This window comes from Protomyctophum bolini (genome assembly GCF_963924005.1).
Source record: "Protomyctophum bolini genome assembly, chromosome: 13".
In the NCBI taxonomy this organism is placed as follows: Eukaryota; Metazoa; Chordata; class Actinopteri; order Myctophiformes; family Myctophidae; genus Protomyctophum; species Protomyctophum bolini.
This window is the reverse complement of record NC_137874.1, coordinates 44330502-44353078: the sequence shown is the minus strand read 5'-3', so window position 1 is coordinate 44353078 and position 22577 is coordinate 44330502. Positions and strand designations below refer to the sequence as shown.

The 22577-nt window shown below is 45.5% G+C and overlaps 3 protein-coding genes across 3 annotated transcripts; all 3 read right to left on the bottom strand.

Moving 5' to 3' along the window:
• Positions 1-675: 675 nt before the first annotated feature.
• LOC308327748 (uncharacterized protein) lies at positions 676-11214 on the bottom strand. The gene is made up of 3 exons (XM_080781282.1): positions 11165-11214; positions 9169-9378; positions 676-1641 (listed from the first exon to the last, which is right to left on the bottom strand). The coding sequence occupies exons 1-3, from the start codon at positions 11178-11180 to the stop codon at positions 713-715; spliced, it is 1155 nt and encodes a 384-aa protein (XP_080637408.1). The 5' UTR covers positions 11181-11214; the 3' UTR covers positions 676-712.
• A 3565-nt stretch (positions 11215-14779) lies between these two features.
• On the bottom strand, positions 14780-17368 carry LOC308326553 (uncharacterized protein). The gene has a single exon (XM_080779490.1). It carries the CDS (start codon positions 17326-17328, stop codon positions 15208-15210), a length of 2121 nt encoding a protein of 706 aa, XP_080635616.1. The 5' UTR covers positions 17329-17368; the 3' UTR covers positions 14780-15207.
• Positions 17337-22498, bottom strand: LOC308327719 (uncharacterized protein; the record flags this gene model as incomplete). The annotated part of the gene is made up of 6 exons (XM_080781244.1): positions 22345-22498; positions 20787-20904; positions 19383-19535; positions 19047-19112; positions 17467-18746; positions 17337-17372 (listed from the first exon to the last, which is right to left on the bottom strand). The coding sequence occupies exons 1-6, from the start codon at positions 22465-22467 to the stop codon at positions 17337-17339; spliced, it is 1776 nt and encodes a 591-aa protein (XP_080637370.1). The 5' UTR covers positions 22468-22498.
• Positions 22499-22577: the final 79 nt, after the last annotated feature.

Here is a 22577-nt window from a genome sequence, read left to right as displayed (position 1 = left end):
ACTATTTGTTCACTAATAGAATGAATCACTGACTGAATATTGTTCACTAATAGAATGAATCACTGACTGACTATTTGTTCACTAATAGAGAATGAATCACTGACTATTGTTCACTAATAGAGACTGAATCGCTGACTGACTATTTGTTCACTAATAGAGAATGAATCACTGACTGATGCCACAGTTCACAGTTTGAACTAATGTAGAATTATATGGACAATAATGAATTGCATTTTTATAGCGCTTTTCCAAGTGCTCCAAAGTGCTTTACAACAATGCTCCATTCATTCATTCATTGGGAAGTGAAGCGGCGAACAGTCGACGCCAGCGTCCTCACTTCCCACATTCACACACCGACGGTGGCGAGCTCACACCGACCGACTCACTGGAGGCAGGGTAGGGTTCAGTGTCTTTGCCCAAGGACACTTCCACATGTGGACAGGAGGAGGAGCCGGGATTTGAACTGCAGACCCACGGATCATTGGACGACCTGCTCTACCTCCTGAGCCACAGCCGGAGGATGTAATTTACATACAGATGTAATTTACATAAAGATGTGAGGGACTTTATGTAGTTCACTACATTTGTTTTTAAATAGTTTATTTCAAACAACCCGACAGAGGCGTTACAGGTACATACTTGTCTACAGGTATGTAGCATTATAGGCATTATAGATTATATGCAGTGGTGGAACTATAAAGACATTTATAGTTCAGTCGGGCTCCACCGCGTGAGCCCTCTTCGTGTGTGTTTTCAGATTACCCAACTGACCAAAGCCTTTACCGCAGACGGAACAAGTGAAGGGTTTTTCCTTCGTATGCGTCGTCATGTGCGCGGTCACATGGGCCGTTTGACTGAAGCCTTTGCCACAAACCGTACACGTAAAGGGTTTTTCCCCCGTGTGAGTCCTCATGTGGTTCTTTAGGTCGTCGATGCGACCGCAGCCTTTCCCACAGATTGCACACGTGTAGGGCTTTTCGCCCGTGTGGGTCCGCATGTGTTTTCTCAGGTTGCTCATGTGACCACAGCCTTTGCCGCAAATCGTACAGCTAAAGGGTTTTTCCCCTGTGTGCGTCATCATGTGCGACTTCAGATTGCCCCTCTGGCCATAGCTTTTGCCGCACACCGTGCACGTGTAGGGTTTCTCCCCCGTGTGTGTCATCGTGTGCCTGTCCAGATGAGACTTTCGGTCAAACGTTTTGTCGCACTCCGTACAGCTAAAGGGTTTCTTCTGCGATTTAAGAGTGTTTACTAGAGCGGACTGATATTCCATGGTCTCCTCCCACACCATGCCGTTGTCGTCTTCGGTGTCGGATTCGGAGCGGCGCGACGTCGAAGAGAGGAGCCGCTCGTTGCTCGTCGACTCCTGCGAGCCGACCCAGTACTTTATATAGGCTGCTGTTCTCATGTGTTCGGTGGAGGTGCTGGCTAGAGGCTCCGTCTCCCTGTTTTCATCTTCTTCTTCATCTTCACTCGTTGACACTTCAGCCTCCTCTGGTGTTTCTAGGAGCTCCTCCTGTTCATCTTTAATCTGTGGAGGTTGTGGTTCGTCCTGGACCAGCGTGGAGCTCCTCTCCTGGTGTTGTGGAGGTTGTGGTTCATCCTGGACCAGACTGGGGAAATCCTCTTCACACTCAGAGTCTAGACAAAGGAGAAAAGGAAAACCGTATAGAGTCAATGCACGTTGTTAGCTTGAACAAGGTTGATGACAATACAACCTGATTCTTGAGTCAAAAAATATTAGCAAATCGCAAAAAAGGGGATTTGTTACCACATCGACTGCCAGAATCGTTTTGGTCTGCAGTCCTTTCACTGCCGAGGGCTTTCAGGGAGGTGTCTTTATCAGGGGCAAAAATGACCCCAGGTCGTGAACAGGTTAGCTAATGGCCACTCGAGGCGTGAATTTTGCAACGCGACCGCTTTACTTCTTCTAAAACTTGTTTTGATCAAAAACGCAATCTGGGAAATACAATCCGAGAGATCGGAGCGGCAGGGGCGGTATTGCAGTCGCTGTACCACACTGTTGTGACGAAAAGAGAGTTGAGCCAGAAGGCAAAGCTCTCTGTCTACCGAGCAATCTTCATTCCTACTCTCACCTTATATGGTCATGAAGTGTTCCTACTCTCACCTATGGTCATGAAGTGTTCCTACTCTCACCTATGGTCATGAAGTGTGGGTCATGACCGAAAGAATAAGGTCGCGAATACAAGCGGCCGAAATGAGTTTTCTTCGACGGGTGGCTGGCATCTCCCTTAGAGATAGGGTGAGAAGTTGAGTCACACAAGAGAGACAATCCGAGAGAAATGGCTTTTAGAAATCCAGTTATCATTGAAGTCTATGGGTGTGGGCGGCCATCTTGTTTCCGGTCCATTGTCTGTTTATCGATAGCTGTAGCAACCAGGAGCTAACCAGATGATAGTGAAGACGTTAGCTATAGCAACCGGGAGCTAACCAGATGATAGTGAAGACGTTAGCTATAGCAACCGGGAGCTAACCAGATGATAGTGAAGACGTTAGCTATAGCAACCGGGAGCTAACCAGATGATAGTGAAGACGTTAGCTATAGAAACCGGGAGCTAACCAGATGCTAGTGAAGACGGCGATCTTTCATAATTCAAAAAAACCCTAAAAACTTGTCTATAACAATTTACAATGTAGTGATTTATCTGACGCCCTTAATCCAGAGCGATTTTACAGTAAGCAAGAACAACACATGGTGATACATCACATACGTAGAAATAGAACAATAGAACAACACATAACATAACATCTGTCTGACAGTAGAATATCTGTACAATGAAACTATGGTATAGGAGTATACACTATAGTGTGCTAAGTCTACATATAATGATATCTAGGTTACATGAGTTGAGCCTTTGCATACACCTGTATACGCCGTCTCTAGACTCCTGCAGAGTTGGCTTCAGGGTCCAGCATGCACTGCCGTAAAGAACAGACTCTACCGTTGTATAGAAGAAGCTGAGGTTGGAGATTCCATACATTGGTCATGCCGTTCAGGGCCCTCCATGCAAGTGTCTTCCTCACTTTCTGGTCTTGCTCTGTCGAGTTGACCCATGACGGCACCTGAAGTCCTTGACAGTGCGTCCTGTTGTCGTCAGTGGTGGATGTTCCGATTGGATGGAATGTTATATGTGATAACTTACCCCCTGGCTCAGGGGTAGAGTGACAGGGTTTCCAGTTCGATGCCTGTTCCAGGATCTCCCGAGCTTGTTCGACGTGGTCGGAGAGCAAGGCTGATGTGGAGAATAACACTTCTACTCCAAGGTCTGTATGAGGCCCTTGAGCTGCTCCAGCCTCTCCAGCACGTCCTCCTTGACGGCGCGCCCCTCCTCGGCGAGGCGCGCCAGCCTCTCCTGCGCCTCCTTGCGCGCCTCCATGGCCCGCACCACCCTCAGCTCCAGCTGCTCCACCAGCAGGTCCTTCTCCATCACCTTCTCCTCCTCCTCCATCACGCGCACCAGCCCGTCCTGCGCCAGCATGTCGTGCGAGAGGCGCCGCGCCTCCATGGCCAGGGCCAGCCTCTCCTGCGCGGCGCGCCTCTCCTCCATGGCGCGGCCCAGCCTCTCCAGCGCCAGCCTCTCGTCCTCCATGGCGGAGAGCAAGCGGCCCTGCGCCAGGCCGCGCTCCTCTGCACCGCGCAGCAGCGCGTCCTGGGCGGCGCGCCGCTCCTCTGCGCCGCGCGCCAGCCTCTCGGTGGCGCGGCGCCGCAGGTCGATGGCCGTGGCCAGCCGCCACTGCGCCGCCTTGCGCTCGGCGGCGGCCGAGGCCACGCGCTCCTCCTCCATGGCCTGGACCAGCCGCTCCTGGACCAGCCGCTCCTCCATGGCCATGGCCGTGCGCCGGTCCTCCATGGCCTGGAGGAGCTTCTCCTGCAGGTGGCGCTCCCGCGCCAGACGCTCCTCCAGCAGCCGCGACACCCGCTCCTCCAGGGCCGCCGCCAGCATGGCGCCGTCGGTGCCGAGCAGCTGCTGCTGCTGCTTGGCACCACTGCCGCTGCCGCCGATCGCGGGCAGAGGTGCCAGGCTGCCAATGGTGGACAGTGGTGCCAGGCTGCCAATGGTGGACAGTGGTGCCAGGCTGGTGCCGATGACTGTGGGCGGTGCCGGACTGGGACTCTTGTCCGAGGCGCGTCTTTCCATCCTCTCTTCCATGGCCTTCGCCATCCTCTCTTCTATGGCCTGTGCCATCCTTTCGTCCAAGGCCTGCGCCAGCCCTTCCTCCATGGCCTGTGCCATCCTCTCGTCGATGGCCTGCGCCAGGATGTCGTTCATGGCCTGCGCCAGCTGCTCGTCCAGGACCCTCGCCAGCCTCTCCTCGACGGCCTGCGCCATCCTGTCGTCGATGACCTGCACCAGCTGCTCGTCCAGGACCTTCGCCAGCCTCTCCTCCATGGCGCGTTCCAGCCTCTCGTCCAGCACCCTCTCCATCCTCTCTTCCATGACGCTCGCCAGCCTCTGGTCCATGGCCTGCGCCAGGCTGTCGTTGTTCGTGTTGCCCGGTGTCGGGCTGTGGTGATCCATCTCCAGCCTCTCATCCATGGCATGTACCAGGCTGTTGTCATCCATGGCCTGTCCCAGCCTCTCATCCATGGCCTGTCCCAGCCTCTCATCCATGGCCTGTCCCAGCCTCTCATCCATGGCCTGTCCCAGCCTCTCATCCATGGCCTGTCCCAGCCTCTCATCCATGGCCTGTACCAGGATGATGTCATCCATGGACGGTTCCAGCCTCTCATCCATGTCTGTCCATGTCGGTTCTGGGCACAGGCTGGTGGACTGCCTCTGGTCCATGGACCATAAGCGTGGTTCCTCCAGGCTCATGGTGTTGTCCGGGCTCTGGTCCGTGGCCTGCGGAGGTGGATTCTCGTCCTCCGCGGCCTGCGGCGGACTCTCCTCGTCCTCCATCGTGGCCTCTGCCAGCCCGAGAGGCCGTCACTGTGCTGCTGCCGCGATGCTTTGCTGTTCCGATGGGCCTCTTGTTGCTTCAGAAACTGAGTGAAACCTTGTTTCGGCACTCGTCCCTGAGATGGCGGGTCCCGTCAGTGTCCGGACTGATGAAGTCCTGCGAAGCCTGCCTAGTGGTCACAGATATCATCAGGTGACGTCACCCGACCGTCATCAGGAGACGTCACGCCACCCTCCACCGGCACAGACGCCACGTTCTTCCAACGCTCTCTTCGCTCCACTCGGCATTCCAGCTCTCCGGGCCGAGTGTATGCTTCAGCCTTCAGTCCTGGTATCTGGACTACAGTCCTGGTCTCTGGACTACAGTCCTGGTCTCTGGACTACAGTCCTGGTCTCTGGACTACAGTCCTGGTCTCTGGACTACAGTCCTGGTCTCTGGGCTACAGTCCTGGTCTCTGGGCTACAGTCCTGGTCTCTGGGCTACAGTCCTGGTCTCTGGGCTACAGTCCTGGTATCTGGACTACAGTCCTGGTCTCTGGGCTACAGTCCTGGTCTCTGGGCTACAGTCCTGGTATCTGGACTACAGTCCTGGTCTCTGGGCTACAGTCCTGGTCTCTGGGCTACAGTCCTGGTATCTGGACTACAGTCCTGGTCTCTGGGCTACAGTCCTGGTCTCTGGGCTACAGTCCTGGTCTCTGGACTACAGTCCTGGTCTCTGGGCTACAGTCCTGGTATCTGGACTACAGTCCTGGTCTCTGGGCTACAGTCCTGGTCTCTGGGCTACAGTCCTGGTATCTGGACTACAGTCCTGGTCTCTGGGCTACAGTCCTGGTCTCTGGGCTACAGTCCTGGTCTCTGGACTACAGTCCTGGTCTCTGGGCTACAGTCCTGGTCTCTGGACTACAGTCCTGGTCTCTGGACTACAGTCCTGGTCTCTGGACTACCGTCCTGGTCTCTGGGCTACAGTCCTGGTCTCTGGACTACAGTCCTGGTATCTGGGCTTCATCACCGTCACATTCTGATTAACACTAGGGGGGGGGGGGGGGGTCACAGTAGCCAACAATAACATCACAGGAAAAATAGGTATTTTTGACCTGAAGTCACCTTGTGGTACCTGGCCTTACTACAGTCCTGACCTGAAGTCAGCTTGTGGTACCTGGCCTTACTGCAGTCATGACCTGAAGTCAGCTTGTGGTACCTGGCCTTACTAGAGTCCTGACCTGAAGTCATCTTGTGGTACCTGGCCTTACTACAGTCCTGACCTGAAGTCAGCTTGTGGTACCTGGCCTTACTGCAGTCATGACCTGAAGTCAGCTTGTGGTACCTGGCCTTACTGCAGTCATGACCTGAAGTCAGCTTGTGGTTCCTGGCCTTACTGCAGTCCTGACCTGAAGTCAGCTTGTGGTACCTGGCCTTTCTACAGTCATGACCTGAAGTCAGCTTGTGGTACCTGGCCTTACTGCAGTCCTGACCTGAAGTCTGCTTGTGGTACCTGGCCTTACTACAGTCCTGACCTGAAGTCAGCTTGTGGTACCTGGCCTTACTACAGTCCTGACCTGAAGTCAGCTTGTGGTACCTGGCCTTACTACAGTCCTGACCTGAAGTCAGCTTGTGGTACCTGGCCTTACTGCAGTCATGACCTGAAGTCAGCTTGTGGTACCTGGCATTACTGCAGTGTGTGAGTGTTAAAGGTTCAAGCCAAAGGTCAAAGTTCGGGGCAGTTCTATGAAATAGCGTTGATATTAACGTTTTGGTTGGCTGATGACACTGCCATTCTCGGACTGCTCCATGACAATAACTCTATTACGGTCTATCAGAATACCAGTTCTCATTTCACACAGTGGTGCACTGACAACTATCTAGAGTTGAATGTGGTCAAAACAAAAGAACTGGTCATTGAAACAACAACCCACACTGGACTTAACCCACTCCTCATTAATGGTAAAACAATAGAACAGGTAGACAGCTTCACATATCTTGGACTGGACAATAGACTCAGGTTTGATCAACACATTACATCTATCCAGTCACGCTTTCAGCAAAGACTCCATGTAATCCGTAAACTAAGGTCACATTCTCACCAGAGAGCTTTGCTGCGATTAAAACGAATCCTGCTGCGCATTTTCAGAAAGTGCACTTCGTTTGACAGGTGTGAAGGCTCATTCGAATCCTAATGCGTATCAAAGAACCGCATTTTACTCCGAGCAAAAACGGGGGTTTCGCTTCGCTTCCAATCGCACTTGATTACGATTTGGTGCAGGTGTGAATGCAATCCGCAGTAAATAAAGGAAATGAAGCAAACAATGTGGCAGGTGAGGAGCTGAACACAGTTGGAGACGGAGAAGGCATATTTTACGCAGCGCAAAGATGTCCCGTTACCTTGGATAGACGTGGTCGGAGTACATTAATCAATTGCTTAAGAAAACACATAAAAACACTGCAGTGTATTATAGCCTACAGAATATTCTGTCTGTCTGTCTGTGCCATAAACATGGAGCTGTCACTGTGTGGGGACTGGGGAGCAGGGACTTTCATCTCGACTTGTAAACTTGTAAACATTTTGCGCTGCTGTCTGTTATATCGGTGTGCTCAGCGCTGTGCCTCCATGCCCAAAAGTGCGTGGCGTTGTGGCTGCTGCATGTATAGTGAGAGAGCGAGAGAGCTGGGGGGGGGGTCCAGTCCCAGACGGCACGACACATGCACGTTATGAGTATAATTTTATCACCATAGAGTTCACTGTGTTGTAGGCTAGGTTTATGAATGGAACACATTGATAAAGGTCCCCCCTGCTGCGTTTCCAATTGCTACGGATGACAGTGTGAAGGCAAACTGCAGCAAATTAAATATGCAAGAATCCCAAAATCTCCGCCCATACGCATGAGTCTACCGAAGTATTAGGTGAGAATGTGACCTAAGATCATTATCTGTTGCTCCTCATCTTCTGCTATTATTGTACAAAAGCATTATTCAACCTGTTCTGTTGTACTGTTCTGCATGTTTCTACACCATACTGTCCATGCCTAACAGGAACAAACTTTTCAGTATCACCCGTATTGCTTCCAAAATCATCTGACTTCCTACACCCACACTTTCTGATATGAACAATAACGCCATCACACGACTAGCACTCTCTCTAGGTCGTCCTCAGACGAGCCCTCCATCGTCGTTTCCAGTCATCTCGGTTCTCCATACATCCGGCCAGTTCGTTGGTACTTTGCACTCCTGCATCGCTCTTGAGTACATCCACGTATGTTAGCGCGGGGCGTCCTCGTGATCGATGCCCGTGTGTTGGTTCCCAGAGCACCAGTTTGCTGGCTGGCAGTTCTTGATGCCTTTGGCAGTGTCCTGCTAGTCTCATTCTCCTGGCTGCTATTTTCTGGCTCACCCTCGGTAGTCCCTCATACAGAGTCATGTTAGTGACATGTACAGTCTTACTGATGTTAAGTACTGCACGCAGCATTCTGGTGTAGCACCCGTCAAGGGACTTCTCCAGGGTTGGCTTCAGGGTCCAGCATTCACTGCCGTATAGGAGAACAGACTCCACTGTTGCGTAGAAGAAGCTGAGTTTGATTTGTCGGGGGAGATTGGAGTTCCAAACACTGTTCATGCCATTCAGGGCCCTCCATGCAACTGCCTTCCTCACTTTCAGATCTTGCTCGGTTGAGTTGACCCATGAGCCCAGGTACTTGAAGTCCTTGACTTCCTTCAGCACCGTGCCTCCTGCTGTTGTGAGAGGTGGATGTTCCGGTGAGATGTTGTAGGTGATAACCTCAGTTTTCTTGGCATTTAGCCTAAGGCCAACTTTGGACTAGCACTCTCGATATCAAATGACACTGACCATCCTCTGTATCGTTTCTTTAACCTCATGCCATCTGGACAAAGATACAGAACCTTGCCATGGAAAAAGGTCCGTTTTAGTAGGAGTTTTGTCCCCTCAGCCATCGCGGCATTAAACAAACTGCCCCGCCGATAGGATGGTTCTGTACACAGCTTGTGGGGACCTCATGTTTTGTTTTTTTGTACTGTCTTGGTGTTATGTGCTCTGTGTTGTTTTTGATGTGGGTGTTGAACTGTTGAACAGATTGTGAAGACAAATATCCTTCGGGACAATAAAGATTATTATTATTATTATTGGTTAAGATCATTGGTCAAAAGGACGATTTAGGCAGTGGGTCTTGCTAGAGTAATAATAAAGATATTGTTTTTATATTTTACATTTTTTATTAAGTTTTATTTTATTTCATACCCGAGATAGTGCTGGACCTTGTCTTCCTGTGGAGTGACGTCGGCGTTGAACCATCTTCTGGTTCCACTTTAATCTGCAGACGTTCCTCCAACCTGGAGGTCCTCTGGCTGTGGTGTGGAGGCTGTGGTTCCTCCAGAACCAGCCTGGAGGTCCTCTGGCTGTGGTGTGGAGGCTGTGGTTCCTCCAGAACCAGCCTGGAGCTCCTCTCCTCTTCACACAGACAGAGACAGGGAGTTGAGACAGAGACAGAGGGGAGGAAGCAGAAATATCAAGTTTTGCCAAGTTTTGCCTGGACTACATTAGCGACCGTAATGGGCACTTTTTCACTTTCATGATTGGCTGCCATTGTCTCTAGGGTGCCTCTAAATAAGCCATCATAGTCTGAACGCTGCAAACTGTCTGGGTGTTCATATAATAATTATAAACTGTCTGGGTGTTCACATGATGATTATAAACTGTCTGGGGTGTTCACATGAGAATTATAAACTGTCTGGGTGTTCACATGATAATTATAAACTGTCTGTGGTGTTCACATGATAATTATAAACTGCCTGTGGTGTTCACATGAGAATTATAAACTGTCTGGGGTGTTCACATGATGATTATAAACTGTCTGGGTGTTCACATGATGATTATAAACTGTCTGGGTGTTCACATGATGATTATAAACTGTCTGGGTGTTCACATGATGATTATAAACTGTCTGGGGTGTTCACATGATGATTATAAACTGTCTGGGGTGTTCACATGATGATTATAAACTGTCTGGGGTGTTCACATGATGATTATAAACTGTCTGGGGTGTTCACATGATGATTATAAACTGTCTGGGTGTTCACATGATGATTATAAACTGTCTGGGTGTTCACATGATGATTATAAACTGTCTGGGTGTTCACATGATGATTATAAACTGTCTGGGGTGTTCACATGATGATTATAAACTGTCTGGGGTGTTCACATGATGATTATAAACTGTCTGGGTGTTCACATGAGAATTATAAACTGTCTGGGTGTTCACATGATAATTATAAACTGTCTGGGGTGTTCACATGATGATTATAAACTGTCTGGGGTGTTCACATGATGATTATAAACTGTCTGTGTGTTCACATGAGAATTAAAAACTGTCTGGGTGTTCACATGAGAATGATAAACTGTCTGGGGTGTTCACATGATAATTATAAACTGTCTGGGGTGTTCACATGATGATTATAAACTGTCTGGGTGTTCACATGAGAATTATAAACTGTCTGGGTGTTCACATGAGAATTAAAAACTGTCTGGGTGTTCACATGATAATTATAAACTGTCTGGGGTGTTCACATGATGATTATAAACTGTCTGTGTGTTCACATGAGAATTAAAAACTGTCGGGTGTTCTATACCACAGAGGCAAATTGTAGACTTTCACTCCACTACAATTACTTGTAAGATATTAATTAGTTACTTATTATTACAAAACATAATATTAACCACTTCAACCCTATATGAACTTTGGCTGTTTGAAAAAAAGCCGATCGACAAGCTCAACGCCTCGCACGGAGCTCACGCATTGTGAGCTTGTAGATCGGCTATTTTTTTAGAGGCGCCCCATAGCCCCTTCCCCTACCCCTCCCATGTACTGATTGACAGCCCATACATCCACACAGAAAAGTCCTATCAGATCCATCTGAGCCACGGACCACCGTTTGATGACATTTAGCCTCTCAGACCCAAAACATGCTGTATTGATGTTGGTTCCATTAGGAGAGATAAAAGGCAAAATAACAATTCTTCTACATTATCTAATTATGTAGACTTCTAGTAAATTAACTAATGCAGATGTTTAACAATAATACAAAAAACAAATGGACCCACAAGAGTCAAGACTCTGAACAGTTAAATATCTAATACCAACATCATTTAGCTGCATGGGGACCACCTGGAACCCCCCTCAGGGACCCCTGGGGGTCCGCGGACCACTGGTTTAACTCCGTTATGAGACGCGTTTTACCTGCTTTCTGTGACATGTTGTTTCAGCTCCAAAACACCAACCATGGGAAAAAATAATAATAAAAACTACACTTACTGTGCTTCCGGGTCTACGTATCACGCGCATGCGCAGTGAAGGCTACAGGGCTATTACCGAACCGAACGACGATGCTCCGTATGCCTTTCGCCCCCTGCTGGAGGAGGGTGGTAACTGTCACTGAAAAAGAAAAAGAAAGAAAGAAAGAAACCTTATTCACATTTGTTTTGATTGATTACATTTTTTATTTCACAGTATGTAGAATGGATACATTTCATTATATTTCACAGTATGTAGAATGGATACATTTCATTATATTTCACAGTGTGTAGAATGGGTACATTTCATTGTATTTCACAGTATGTAGAATGGATACATTTCATTATATTTCACAGTATGTAGAATGGGTACATTTCATTATATTTCACAGTATGTAGAATGGGTACATTTCATTATATTTCACAGTATGTAGAATGGGTACATTTCATTGTATTTCACAGTATGTAGAATGGGTACATTTCATTATATTTCACAGTATGTAGAATGGGTACATTTCATTATATTTCACAGTATGTAGAATGGATACATTTCATTATATTTCACAGTATGTAGAATGGATACATTTCATTATATTTCACAGTGTGTAGAATGGGTACATTTCATTGTATTTCACAGTATGTAGAATGGATACATTTCATTATATTTCACAGTATGTAGAATCGATACATTTCATTATATTTCACAGTATGTAGAATGGGTACATTTCATTGTATTTCACAGTATGTAGAATGGGTACATTTAATTATATTTCACAGTATGTAGAATGGGTACATTTCATTATATTTCACAGTATGTAGAATGGGTACATTTCATTATATTTCACAGTATGTAGAATGGGTACATTTCATTGTATTTCACAGTATGTAGAATGGGTACATTTCATTATATTTCACAGTATGTAGAATGGGTACATTTCATTATATTTCACAGTATGTAGAATGGGTACATTTCATTATATTTCACAGTATGTAGAATTGGTACATTTCATTGTATTTCACAGTATGTAGAATGGGTACATTTCATTATATTTCACAGTATGTAGAATGGGTACATTTCATTATATTTCACAGTATGTAGAATGGGTTCATTTCATTATATTTCACAGTATGTAGAATGGGTACATTTCATTGTATTTCACAGTGTGTAGAATGGATACATTTCATTATATTTCACAGTATGTAGAATGGGTACATTTCATTATATTTCACAGTATGTAGAATGGGTACATTTCATTGTATTTCACAGTATGTAGAATGGGTACATTTCATTATATTTCACAGTATGTATAATGGGTACATTTCATTGTATTTTACAGTATGTAGAATGGGTACATTTCATTATATTTCACAGTATGTAGAATGGGTACATTTCATTATATTTCACAGTATGTAGAATGGGTACATTTCATTATATTTCACAGTATGTAGAATGGGTACATTTAATTATATTTCACAGTATGTAGAATGGGTACATTTCATTGTATTTCACAGTATGTAGAATGGGTACATTTGATTATATTTCAGTATGTAGAATTGGTACATTTCATTATATTTCACAGTATGCAGAATGGGTACATTTTCATTATATTTCACAGTGTGTAGAATGGGTACATTTCATTATATTTCAGTATGTAGAACGGGTACATTTCATTATATTTCACAGTATGTAGAATGGGTACATTTCATTATTTCACAGAACAGAAAGCCCCTCGCACTGTAAGACAAGAGAATAAAATGACATCCACACCAATAATCACTCCTGTTCTATTACCAGCTTGGATGGTACTCCATGTTGCAAAGAGTTGAACATACAAAATATCTGGGCATGTGGCTTGACACCGAACTCTCATTTAAATGTCACACATTATAAGAAAAGCTAATTTCAGCATTGGTGTACTCTATCGCTCTAGAAACTGCTTCCGATTCTCTGTCAGAAAAAGACTGGTTTTACAACTTATTTATTTGATTATGCCGATGTCGTGTATCAAACCGCATCTAAATCCAATTTGAATAGTCTCAATATAGTTTACAACCAGCAGATTTATCTTAGGTTGTCCTTTTACAATTCTATTCAATTCCACAGAGCTATAGTAACATAGTGTTAACACTATAGACAGAGCGTCGCAGTCCCTCCCCCTTTCAGAAAAACGAGTGGCCCAGGAAATGGAAACCCCATGCATTCTACCATCGGCACTTCTAATATAATTAATTTAAAGACGGTTACGCCGCGGACAAAGCCAACTCGTATCGTGACAAATCATGACAATGAACACAATGTTATGGGCCTATTAAATCATTAGAAAGAAGAAAAGAAAGTCAGGAGACAACACTATTTGTTTCTTCTTATAAATTATTTGATCGGCCCAAAACATTGTGTTCATTGTCATGATTTGTCACGATCCGAGTTGGCTTTGTCCGCGGCGTAACCGTCTTTAAATTAATTATATTAGAAGTGCCGATGGTAGAATGCATGGGGTTTTCATTTCCTGGGCCACTCGTTTTTCTGAAATGGGGAGGGACTGCGGCGCTCTATTGTAACATAGTGTTAACACTATAGAGCGTCGCAGTCCCTCCCCCTTTCAGAACAAGTGGCCCAGGAAATAAATCCCAATGCATTTTTCCTATAGGCATTTCTTAAAGTATTTATTTAAAGACGGTTACGCCGCGGACAAAGCCAACTCGGATCGTGACAAATCATGACAATGAACACAGTGTTTTGGGGGCCGATCAAATAATTTATAAGAAGAAAAACAAAACAAATAGTGTTGTCTCCTGCCTTTATTTTCTTCTTTCTAATGATTTGATCGGCCCAAAACATTGTGTTCATTGTCATGATTTGTCACCATCCGAGTTGTCTTTGTCCGCGGCGTCTTTTAATAAATACTTTAAGAAATGCCTACGAGGAAAATGAACGGCGATTTATTTTCCGGGTCTCTCGAGGGGGCGGGACCGCGACGCTCTATTGACCAGAGCTATAGTAACATAGTGTTAACACTTGTGGTGGAAAAGATGCATGTAAACACCATGGCATTGATTCATTGAATGTAGCCTACTAGTAGATGAGACTTAACACTCTAATCACCACCTGTTCCTCACTGACAAACTCATTAGAGACCGCCGACTCATGTAAACCCATTTCAAACTGTGTGAGTTAACTATAGAATAGAGTCCATGTAAGGAATGACCATCTCTTGTTACTCCTGAAACTCTGTACACTCCTGAAAGTATAAAATATGTGTGTGGGGAGTTGGGAGGGAAGCTCTGGAGGGAGACACTAGTCTCTCTGTTATGACATATACAATAAAAGAATGGAGTTCGAATCCTGAAGGTTGAGTCCTGCTTCTTCCTGATGTTGTTTACTTACTAATAGTGAGACCATTAATTTCCATTGCACACTAAACACTATGGACCAGAGCTATAAGTAACATAGCGTTCCCGTTGAAAAGCATTTTGTTACCAGCGATTTGTGACACGATGAAAACCATTACTTAATGCGGCAGAAAGCCTTTATTTGAAACTGGAATTACAGAATTAGGAGGTCTTTGCCTTCAAGAAACAATACATACAAGAACAAAGGGAAAAGCTCTGTTAGAACAAACCGAAATCAAACAAAAATCTTACTGTAATACATTTATCTTAGTTATTATATTAATCGGCACAAATGTGCGCAGGAGGACTGACGCTCATTGTTCTATCAGTAACGAGCTGCAGACAATAACATATTAATTAAGTAATAATACAGAAGTAATAAGCATTGTGAACTACGAAATACTGAAATAACGTCAACACAAGATAATCAGAGAAATCAACAAGAACATTACGGTCACAGTGACATTGTCAGAATGATAAACCTTCTGGCTGCGTGTTGTCACGTGTCAACACACACAGCTAAATGCAGTGGTTTTCAACCAAAAACGCAATATGTGAAAATAATCGAAGATAAATGCATTCTTTCTTCTTCTAGTCTATTTACATTGAGGCGGGTTCTCTTCCGGCTAATTTATCTGTGTGGCTCCTCATGTGTCGTTTGAGCTCACATCTTTGACTAAAGCCTTTGTCACATTCTGCACATTCGAAGGGTTTTCCCTCAGGGTGCGTGCTCATGTGCTTTTGTAGCTCAACCTTTTGACCAAAGCCTTTGCCACAAACTGAACAGCTAAAGGGTTTTCCCACCGTGTGTGTCCTCATGTGTTTGGCTAGAGCACTTCTTTGAATAAAGGCTTGGCTACAAACTGAACAAGTAAAGGGTTTTTCCCCCGTGTGAGTCTTCACGTGATCTTCTAGAGTACCTTTTGCACCAAAGGCTTTGCTACAAATTAAACAAGGAAAGGGTTTTTCCCCTGTATGAGTCCTCATGTGTCTGGCTAGAGAACCTTTTTGAGAAAAGTCTTTGCCACAAACTGTACACAGAAAGGGCTTTTCCCCTGTATGAGTCTTCATGTGCACGTTCACAGCACTTATTGAAATAAAGGCTTTGCTACAAATTGAACAAGTAAAGGGTTTTTCCCCTGTATGAGTCCTCATATGTTTTTTAAGGTCAACGCTTCGACTAGAGCCTTTACCACAAATTATACAAGTATAAGGCTTCTCCCCGGTGTGAGTCATTTTGTGTCTGCGTAGATCACTCCCGTTACTAAAGCCTCTGAAACAAAGTGTACATTTGAAGGGTTTTTCTCCTGTATGTGTCCTTGAGTGAATTGATAGCGCAGCCCTTTGTCTGAATGCTTTGCCACACACTGCACAACTAAAGGGCTTCTCCCCTGTGTGAATCCTCACATGCCCTTTTAAAGCAGACTGGGTAGTAAAGCCTTGGCCACAAAATGGAAATGTACAAGTAAATGGTTTTTCCTTAGTATGTGACATCATGTGCATTTTCAGACTACCGGTTGCACTAAAGTCTTTGCCACAAACTGTACACAGAAAGGCCTTATCCCCGTGAGTCCTCAAGTGTCTGGTCAGATTACATCTTTGACAAAAACCTTTGCCGCAAACTGTACACAGAAAGGGCTTTTCCCCTGTATGAGTCTTTGAGTGCGCCTTCAGATTACTTCTTGAACCAAAGGCTTTGCTACAAATTGAGCAACTAAAAGGTTTTTCCCCTGTATGAGTCCTCATATGTTTTTCAAGTTCAGCGCTTCGACGATAGCCTTTACCACAAACTGTACAAGGATAAGGTTTCTCCCCAGTATGAATCATTGCGTGTTCTCTTAGATCGCGGCCGCTTTTAAAGCATTTGGAACAAACCATACATTTGAAGGGCTTTTCCCCTGTATGTGTCCGTGAGTGAATGTCTAGCGCGCCTTTCTGTCTGTATACTCTGCCACAGACTGTACAAGTGAAGGGTTTTTCCCCAGTATGTGTCCTCATGTGCACTTTTAAAACAGATTGGTTAGTATAGCCTTTGTCACAAACTGAACAAGTAACGGGTTTTCCTCCACTATGTGACCTCATGTGCCTTTTTAGAACACCCTTTTTGCCAAAGACTTTGCCACAAGCTGTACACAGAAAGTGCTTCTCTCCTGTATGAGGCTTTTCTCCTGTATGAGGCTTTTCCCCTGTATGAATCCTCGTGTGTATGATTAGCTTACATCTCGTAATAAAGGCTTTGCTGCAAAATGTGCAAGTAAAGGGTTTTTCCCCAGCATGCCTCATCGAGTGAAATCTCAGACTACTCCTTGCGCCAAAGTCTTTGCCACAAAGTGTACACAGAAATGGCCTTTCCCCTGTATGAGTCCTCATGTGTACGGTCAGAATACTTCTTTCACCAAAGGCTTTGTTGCAAACCGTGCAACGAAAAGGCTTTTCCCCTGTGTGGTTCTTTCTGTGTCTTCTTAGAACTCTCGGGTCACTAAAGCTTTTGCCACAAACTGTACATTTGAAGGGTTTTTCTCCTGTATGTGATCTTGAGTGAACTGCTAGCGCCTCATTGTGTCTGAATACTTTTAAACAGACTGTACAAGTGAAGGGTTTTTCCCCAGTATGTATCCTCATGTGCACTTTTAAAATAGATTCGCTAGTATAGCCTTTGTCACAAACTGAACAACTAACGGGTTTTCCTCTAACGGGTTTTCCTCCACTATGTGTCTTCATGTGCACTTTTAGAACACACTTTTTGCCAAAGGCTTTGCCACAAGCTGTACACAGAAAGGGCTTCTCTCCTGTATGAGGCTTATGAATCCTCATGTGTCTGGTTAGCTTACTTCTCGTAAAAAAGGCTTTGCCACAGACTGCACAATTAAAGGGCTTTTCCCCCGTGTGGGTCATCAAGTGTCTGGTTAGCACTTTTAAAGCAGACCGGCCTTTAAAGCCTTTGCCACAAACTGAACAAGTAACTGGGTTTTCCTCAGTATGTGTCGTCATGTGTCTGGTTAGGTTACTTCTCACAATAAAGGCTTTGCTACAAACTGTGCAAGTAAAGGGTTTTTCCCCAGTATGCGTCAGCATGTGAAATCTTAGAGTACTCATTGCGCCAAAGTCTTTGGCACAAACGGTACACCGATAGGGCCTTTCCCCTGCATGAGTCCTCATGTGTAGGGATAGAGAACTTCTAACACCAAAGGCTTTGCTGCAAACCGTACAAGTAAAGGGCTTTTTCCCAGTGTGGCTCTTTCTGTGTCTCTGGCCACTAAAGTCTTTTCCACGCAATGTACATTTAAAGGGTTTTCCCCCTGTGTGGGTCCTCATGTGTAACTTTAGCTGATACAGTCCATACCAGCCTTTGCTACAAACTGCACAAGAAAAGGGTATTTCCCCTCTATGAGTCCTCATATGCATGTTTAGATTACCCCGTTGCCTAAAGGCTTTGCTACAAACTGTACAATTGAAGGAGGGCTTTTCCCTTTTATGAGTCAGCATGTGTTTGTTTAGACTACTGCCTTGACGAAAGGTATTGCTACAAACTGTACATTTTAAGGGCCTTTCCCTCGTATGGATCAACATGTGTTCATTTAGATGACTACTTTTACGACAATCTTTCCCACAAACTGTACAAATATAGCCTTTTTTCGCCCCTTTATGGGTACTCGTGTGTCGTTTAAGTTGATAGCTCCATCTAAATGTCTTTCCACACTCTGTACAATCAAACCTTTTCTTCTGCGCGCGGCTCCTCGTCGACCGAGTTGCTGCTGACGACGACTCTTTGAGCTGCTCTTCACTCGTCGGTTGCAGTTTTCCAGATCGCAACCGTGTAGAGGACCGTGTTCCATGGTCCTGGACGTCAGCGAGTGTTGTCATGTGTTCAGCTGAGGTGCCGGCTACAGGCTCATAGTCATCATGATCATCATGATCATGATCATAATCATCATCATGATCATAATCATCATCATCATCATCATCATCATCATATTCCACTGTTACTGTGAACGTTGACCCATCAGCCTGGTCTGGGCTGTGAAGAGGCTCATCCTCCTGTTCCTCTTTAATGTGTGGAGGAGATTGATGTTCCTCCTGGACCAGACTGGAGCTCTTCCCGGAGAACTCCTCTTCACACACAGGGAGGTCAAGGAAGTCTGGCCACGAAGCACAACGAGAGAAAACCATTACATCTTGGTCAATGAGAATTCTTCAGTCTACCTAGACAAGGTGTTCTGGCGGCGCAAAAACCTGTTTACGAAGCCTGGAAGCCCCATGCACACATTGACCTGACAGATGTATATCTCGCTGGGTTTAGCTTCTGGCCTTTTTGTTCTATCTCCTGTCAGTATGTATATCTATCAATAAATGGCCCAAAAATAACGAGAAAAAACAACAACAATACAAGTTGTCCTTGAGCACCCCTGACTGCTGTAGCCAGTGACTTAGTTCCATACCTGTTGGTTCCTGTATGCTCGTACCGGGCTCTCCCTGAGAAACATCCCAACCCCTGTTCTCGCCATCTTCACATAGAGAGAGACAGAGAAACAGGAATGTTACATCTGCCCTTTTCTCATTACGCCTCCCCACACACATTTCTGTGTTTTGTCACTACTGTTGTATCCTATACTGACTCACCTGCCAGTGAGGAGCCCCCACCGGGAGTTCATACTGTTGTATCTATACTGACTCACCTGCCAGTGAGGAGCCCCCACCGAGAGGACATACTGCCGTATCTTATTACACCTCTGATCTACACCCTACTACCAGTAAATCATTAAAACACTACATACCCATCCTGTACAACTTCACCACAGCTTGGACCGTGGCCTCGGGCAGGCCGCGCCCCTCCTCTGTCTCTGGCTGTTCCTCTGACAACGTTGGGTGTCTTTTGGGGGCCACGTTCTTCTTTCCAGATACCGTAGTAGAGCTCCCCCTGTGGTGCTCTGGGGAAACCAGGGATAGAACCACATGAAGATTAAATACGAGCGGCTGTGGCTCAGGAGGTAGAGCAGGTCGTCCAATGATCCATGGGTCGGCGGTTCGAATCCCGGCTCCTCCTGTCTACATGTCGAAGTGTCCTTGGGCAAAGACACTGAACCCCAAATTGCTCCCGATGTGCTGGTTGGTGCCTTGCATGGCTTCCGCCGCAATCGGTGTATGAATGGGTGTGTGAATTGGAGAATGTAATGCACAATCTATGTAAAGCGCCTTGGATAAAGGCGCTATATAAATGCACCATTTACCATTTTACCATTTACACATACCGATTATTGTGGCAAAAAGAATTGCCATTAACGACGGCAGGAGGTGTCTACCGACCGTTCTATGTATATGACGCAAGGCACCAAGCTGCTCATCAGGAGTAGTTAGGGGTAGGGCTGGGTGACGATACGAATATATCGGCAATCGTGATTTGGATGAGTCTATTGTCGAATATAGCACATCTACAAGCTCATAGCGCGGCAGCTATTTTTCAAAGATTGTGACAATGTGGCGCAAATCTTTGAATATATATTCTTTCAGAGCGAACGTTTTTAACTCAAATATTTGCTTCTGGGTGGTCCTTAAGTTGGGACAACATATTTTCAGATGGGGTGTCAGCGACCAATTATATATAATTCTGGGGTCCTTGACATGAAATAGTTTGAGCACCACTGATATAGATTTCAGAAAACTGTCAGGATTTAGAAGACATCAGACAATATAGAGTAACACCAGAATCCACACTGGGGGGATTCTGGTGTTACTCTTTATTATTTCGCCACTCGGTATGAGCTTGTAGATCTGCTATTTTCAATAGCTAAAGTATAACATAATGCTCAATTAAAACACCAAAAGGAAAAACAAATTAAACCTGTATATATACTGTACCCCTTTTTTAATTACTTTGTCAGTGAGAAAGAAAGGAGCTTTTGGTCGACGAAATCAACACTGATACCAACCTGCAGTGTGTAGTTTGGTGTTGTGTGTAGACTAGAGGCAGGTGTTGTGTAGTTTGTTGTTGTGTAGAGGCAGGTGTTGTGTAGTGTGTTGTTGTGTAGAGGCAGGTGTTGTGTAGTGTGTTGTTGTGTAGAGGCAGGTGTTGTGTAGTTTGTTGTTGTGTAGAGGCAGGTGTTGTGTAGTGTGTTGTTGTGTAGAGGCAGGTGTTGTGTAGTGTGTTGTTGTGTAGAGGCAGGTGTTGTGTACCTCAGTACCTGTGTGTATTTTGCGTAGTTTGCTGGTGTCAGACTCCTCCAGCAGTGTCTCCATCTCCCTGTGGAACAGGCTGCACATCCACTGAGCGACCACACTGAGGCGCTGCAACACCAACACCTTGAAGATAGATAGATAGATAGATAGATAGATAGATAGATAGATAGATAGATAGATAGATAGATATAGATAGATATATAAGCATTATTTTTTCAGATTTGCCACAACTAAGCTAACTTTACCTAACTATCAGTTCCCAGGACTTCCAGCAAACTTGCAGCAGCAAACCAAGCTAATCGTCATACACTGAGTTGGCAGTGCCCAGATTTGAACCCAGGAACTTCTGTTCCAAAGGCGGTAGCTCTACCTGCTGTGCTATCGAGACACAGTCAGTTGTTCTATTTTTAACAGCAGAATCATTCAGTGTTTGTGACGACAATTAATGTGTTTTTAACGGCTGGTATCAGTGCTATTTATGCATGACCCTCTACCATACTGTAAAGTTACAAAAGCATATGACGCTGCATGTATGTATTAGGGACAACAGAAGAATTTTCACAAAACGGCAATTTTCATTGGCTCATAAAACCTTCATTTATTCACTTTAAATAATTTACTGAACTTTCCCATGTCCGTATAGTTCCAAAGTTCACGTGTAGAACTTTTCGTGCATTTTCATCAAAGATCCTGGGAGGAGATGCATTTTAATGGATTTTCATATAATTCAAAATGGCGGGTGAGAGGTCAGAGGTCAAAAGTAACTTGTAGCACGTTACTTTTTCGGCATGAGTTGTATCAAAGTTTTATTGCAGACGGTCAAACGGTTCATGAGCTATGCGTGGTCAAAGTTTGCATTTTCAATTGAGTGTTATAGCGCCACCCTTTGGCCAATGGTTGTGGGCTTCACATTCTCACCGTTTGGCATGGCCCTCTACCATATTTCCAAGTTTCGTAAAAACCGACTGCACGGTTCAGCCAGAACTGCTATTTTTGAAGGAAGGAAAAGGAGAAGAAAAAAAACTAACAATAACAATAAAGGACCAAGTCCTTTCAGGACTGCTTGGTCCTTTAATGATTGAAAGAAAGAACTAGTGTATTGTCTGCACGTGGTGCTTGCTTATTTTATGAATATACTGTTGACTTTTAAAACTTTGTAATTCAACAAAAGAATACTTATAACTCGCACAAATAAATTGCATTAAACAGTGCTGCCGGGCCGGTCTTTGTGCAACCGCTGTTATGTATATGCCATTAAGACACTGTTATGCTGTAGCTGTATGTATGGATATTTGCTGAGCGAGGGTCGAGAGAGACCTCTCTCTCTCTCTCTCTTGTTCTGTAAAACACCAAACGTCCCCCCCCCCCCTCCCCCTCTCCCTCTCCCTCTCTCTCTCTCTCTCTCCCTCCCATATCGTCGTTTATTTGCATGGTGGATGGTTGGACTTTGAGGGTCCGCCCGAGTCCGACCGTACAGGCGGGATACCCGAAGGTTTCATGGCGACCTGCTGGTCCTGGGTTATGGATTATGGGCGACGGTCACTCCGATACACCCCCCCTTACCTCAATGACGTCATCCCCGTGATGCTGCTTTACTATGTCCAGTATGTCCGCTCCCAGTGACGTCATGTGGTCATTAATGGACCTCCTAAGGGACTGGACGCGTTTCTCTGAAGGAGACGTCATGATGTAGCAGCATCACCATGTAGCATTAGCATGTAGCCTCCTCAGCCTGGTTGCTGTTGTTGTTCCACCGTGGAATGGAATGGAGGGCTGCCCACGGAGTCATGCGCATG

Coding starts and splice junctions, on each gene's coding strand:
- LOC308327748 (XM_080781282.1), bottom strand. Junction 1,642..9,168: donor AAGGTCCAGCACTATCTCGG/GTATGAAATAAA, acceptor TCCTTTGTCTAG/ACTCTGAGTGTGAAGAGGAT.
- LOC308326553 (XM_080779490.1), bottom strand. CDS start 17,328: ATGAAGACACATAGTGGAGGAAAACCCGTTAGAGGAAAACCCGTTAGT.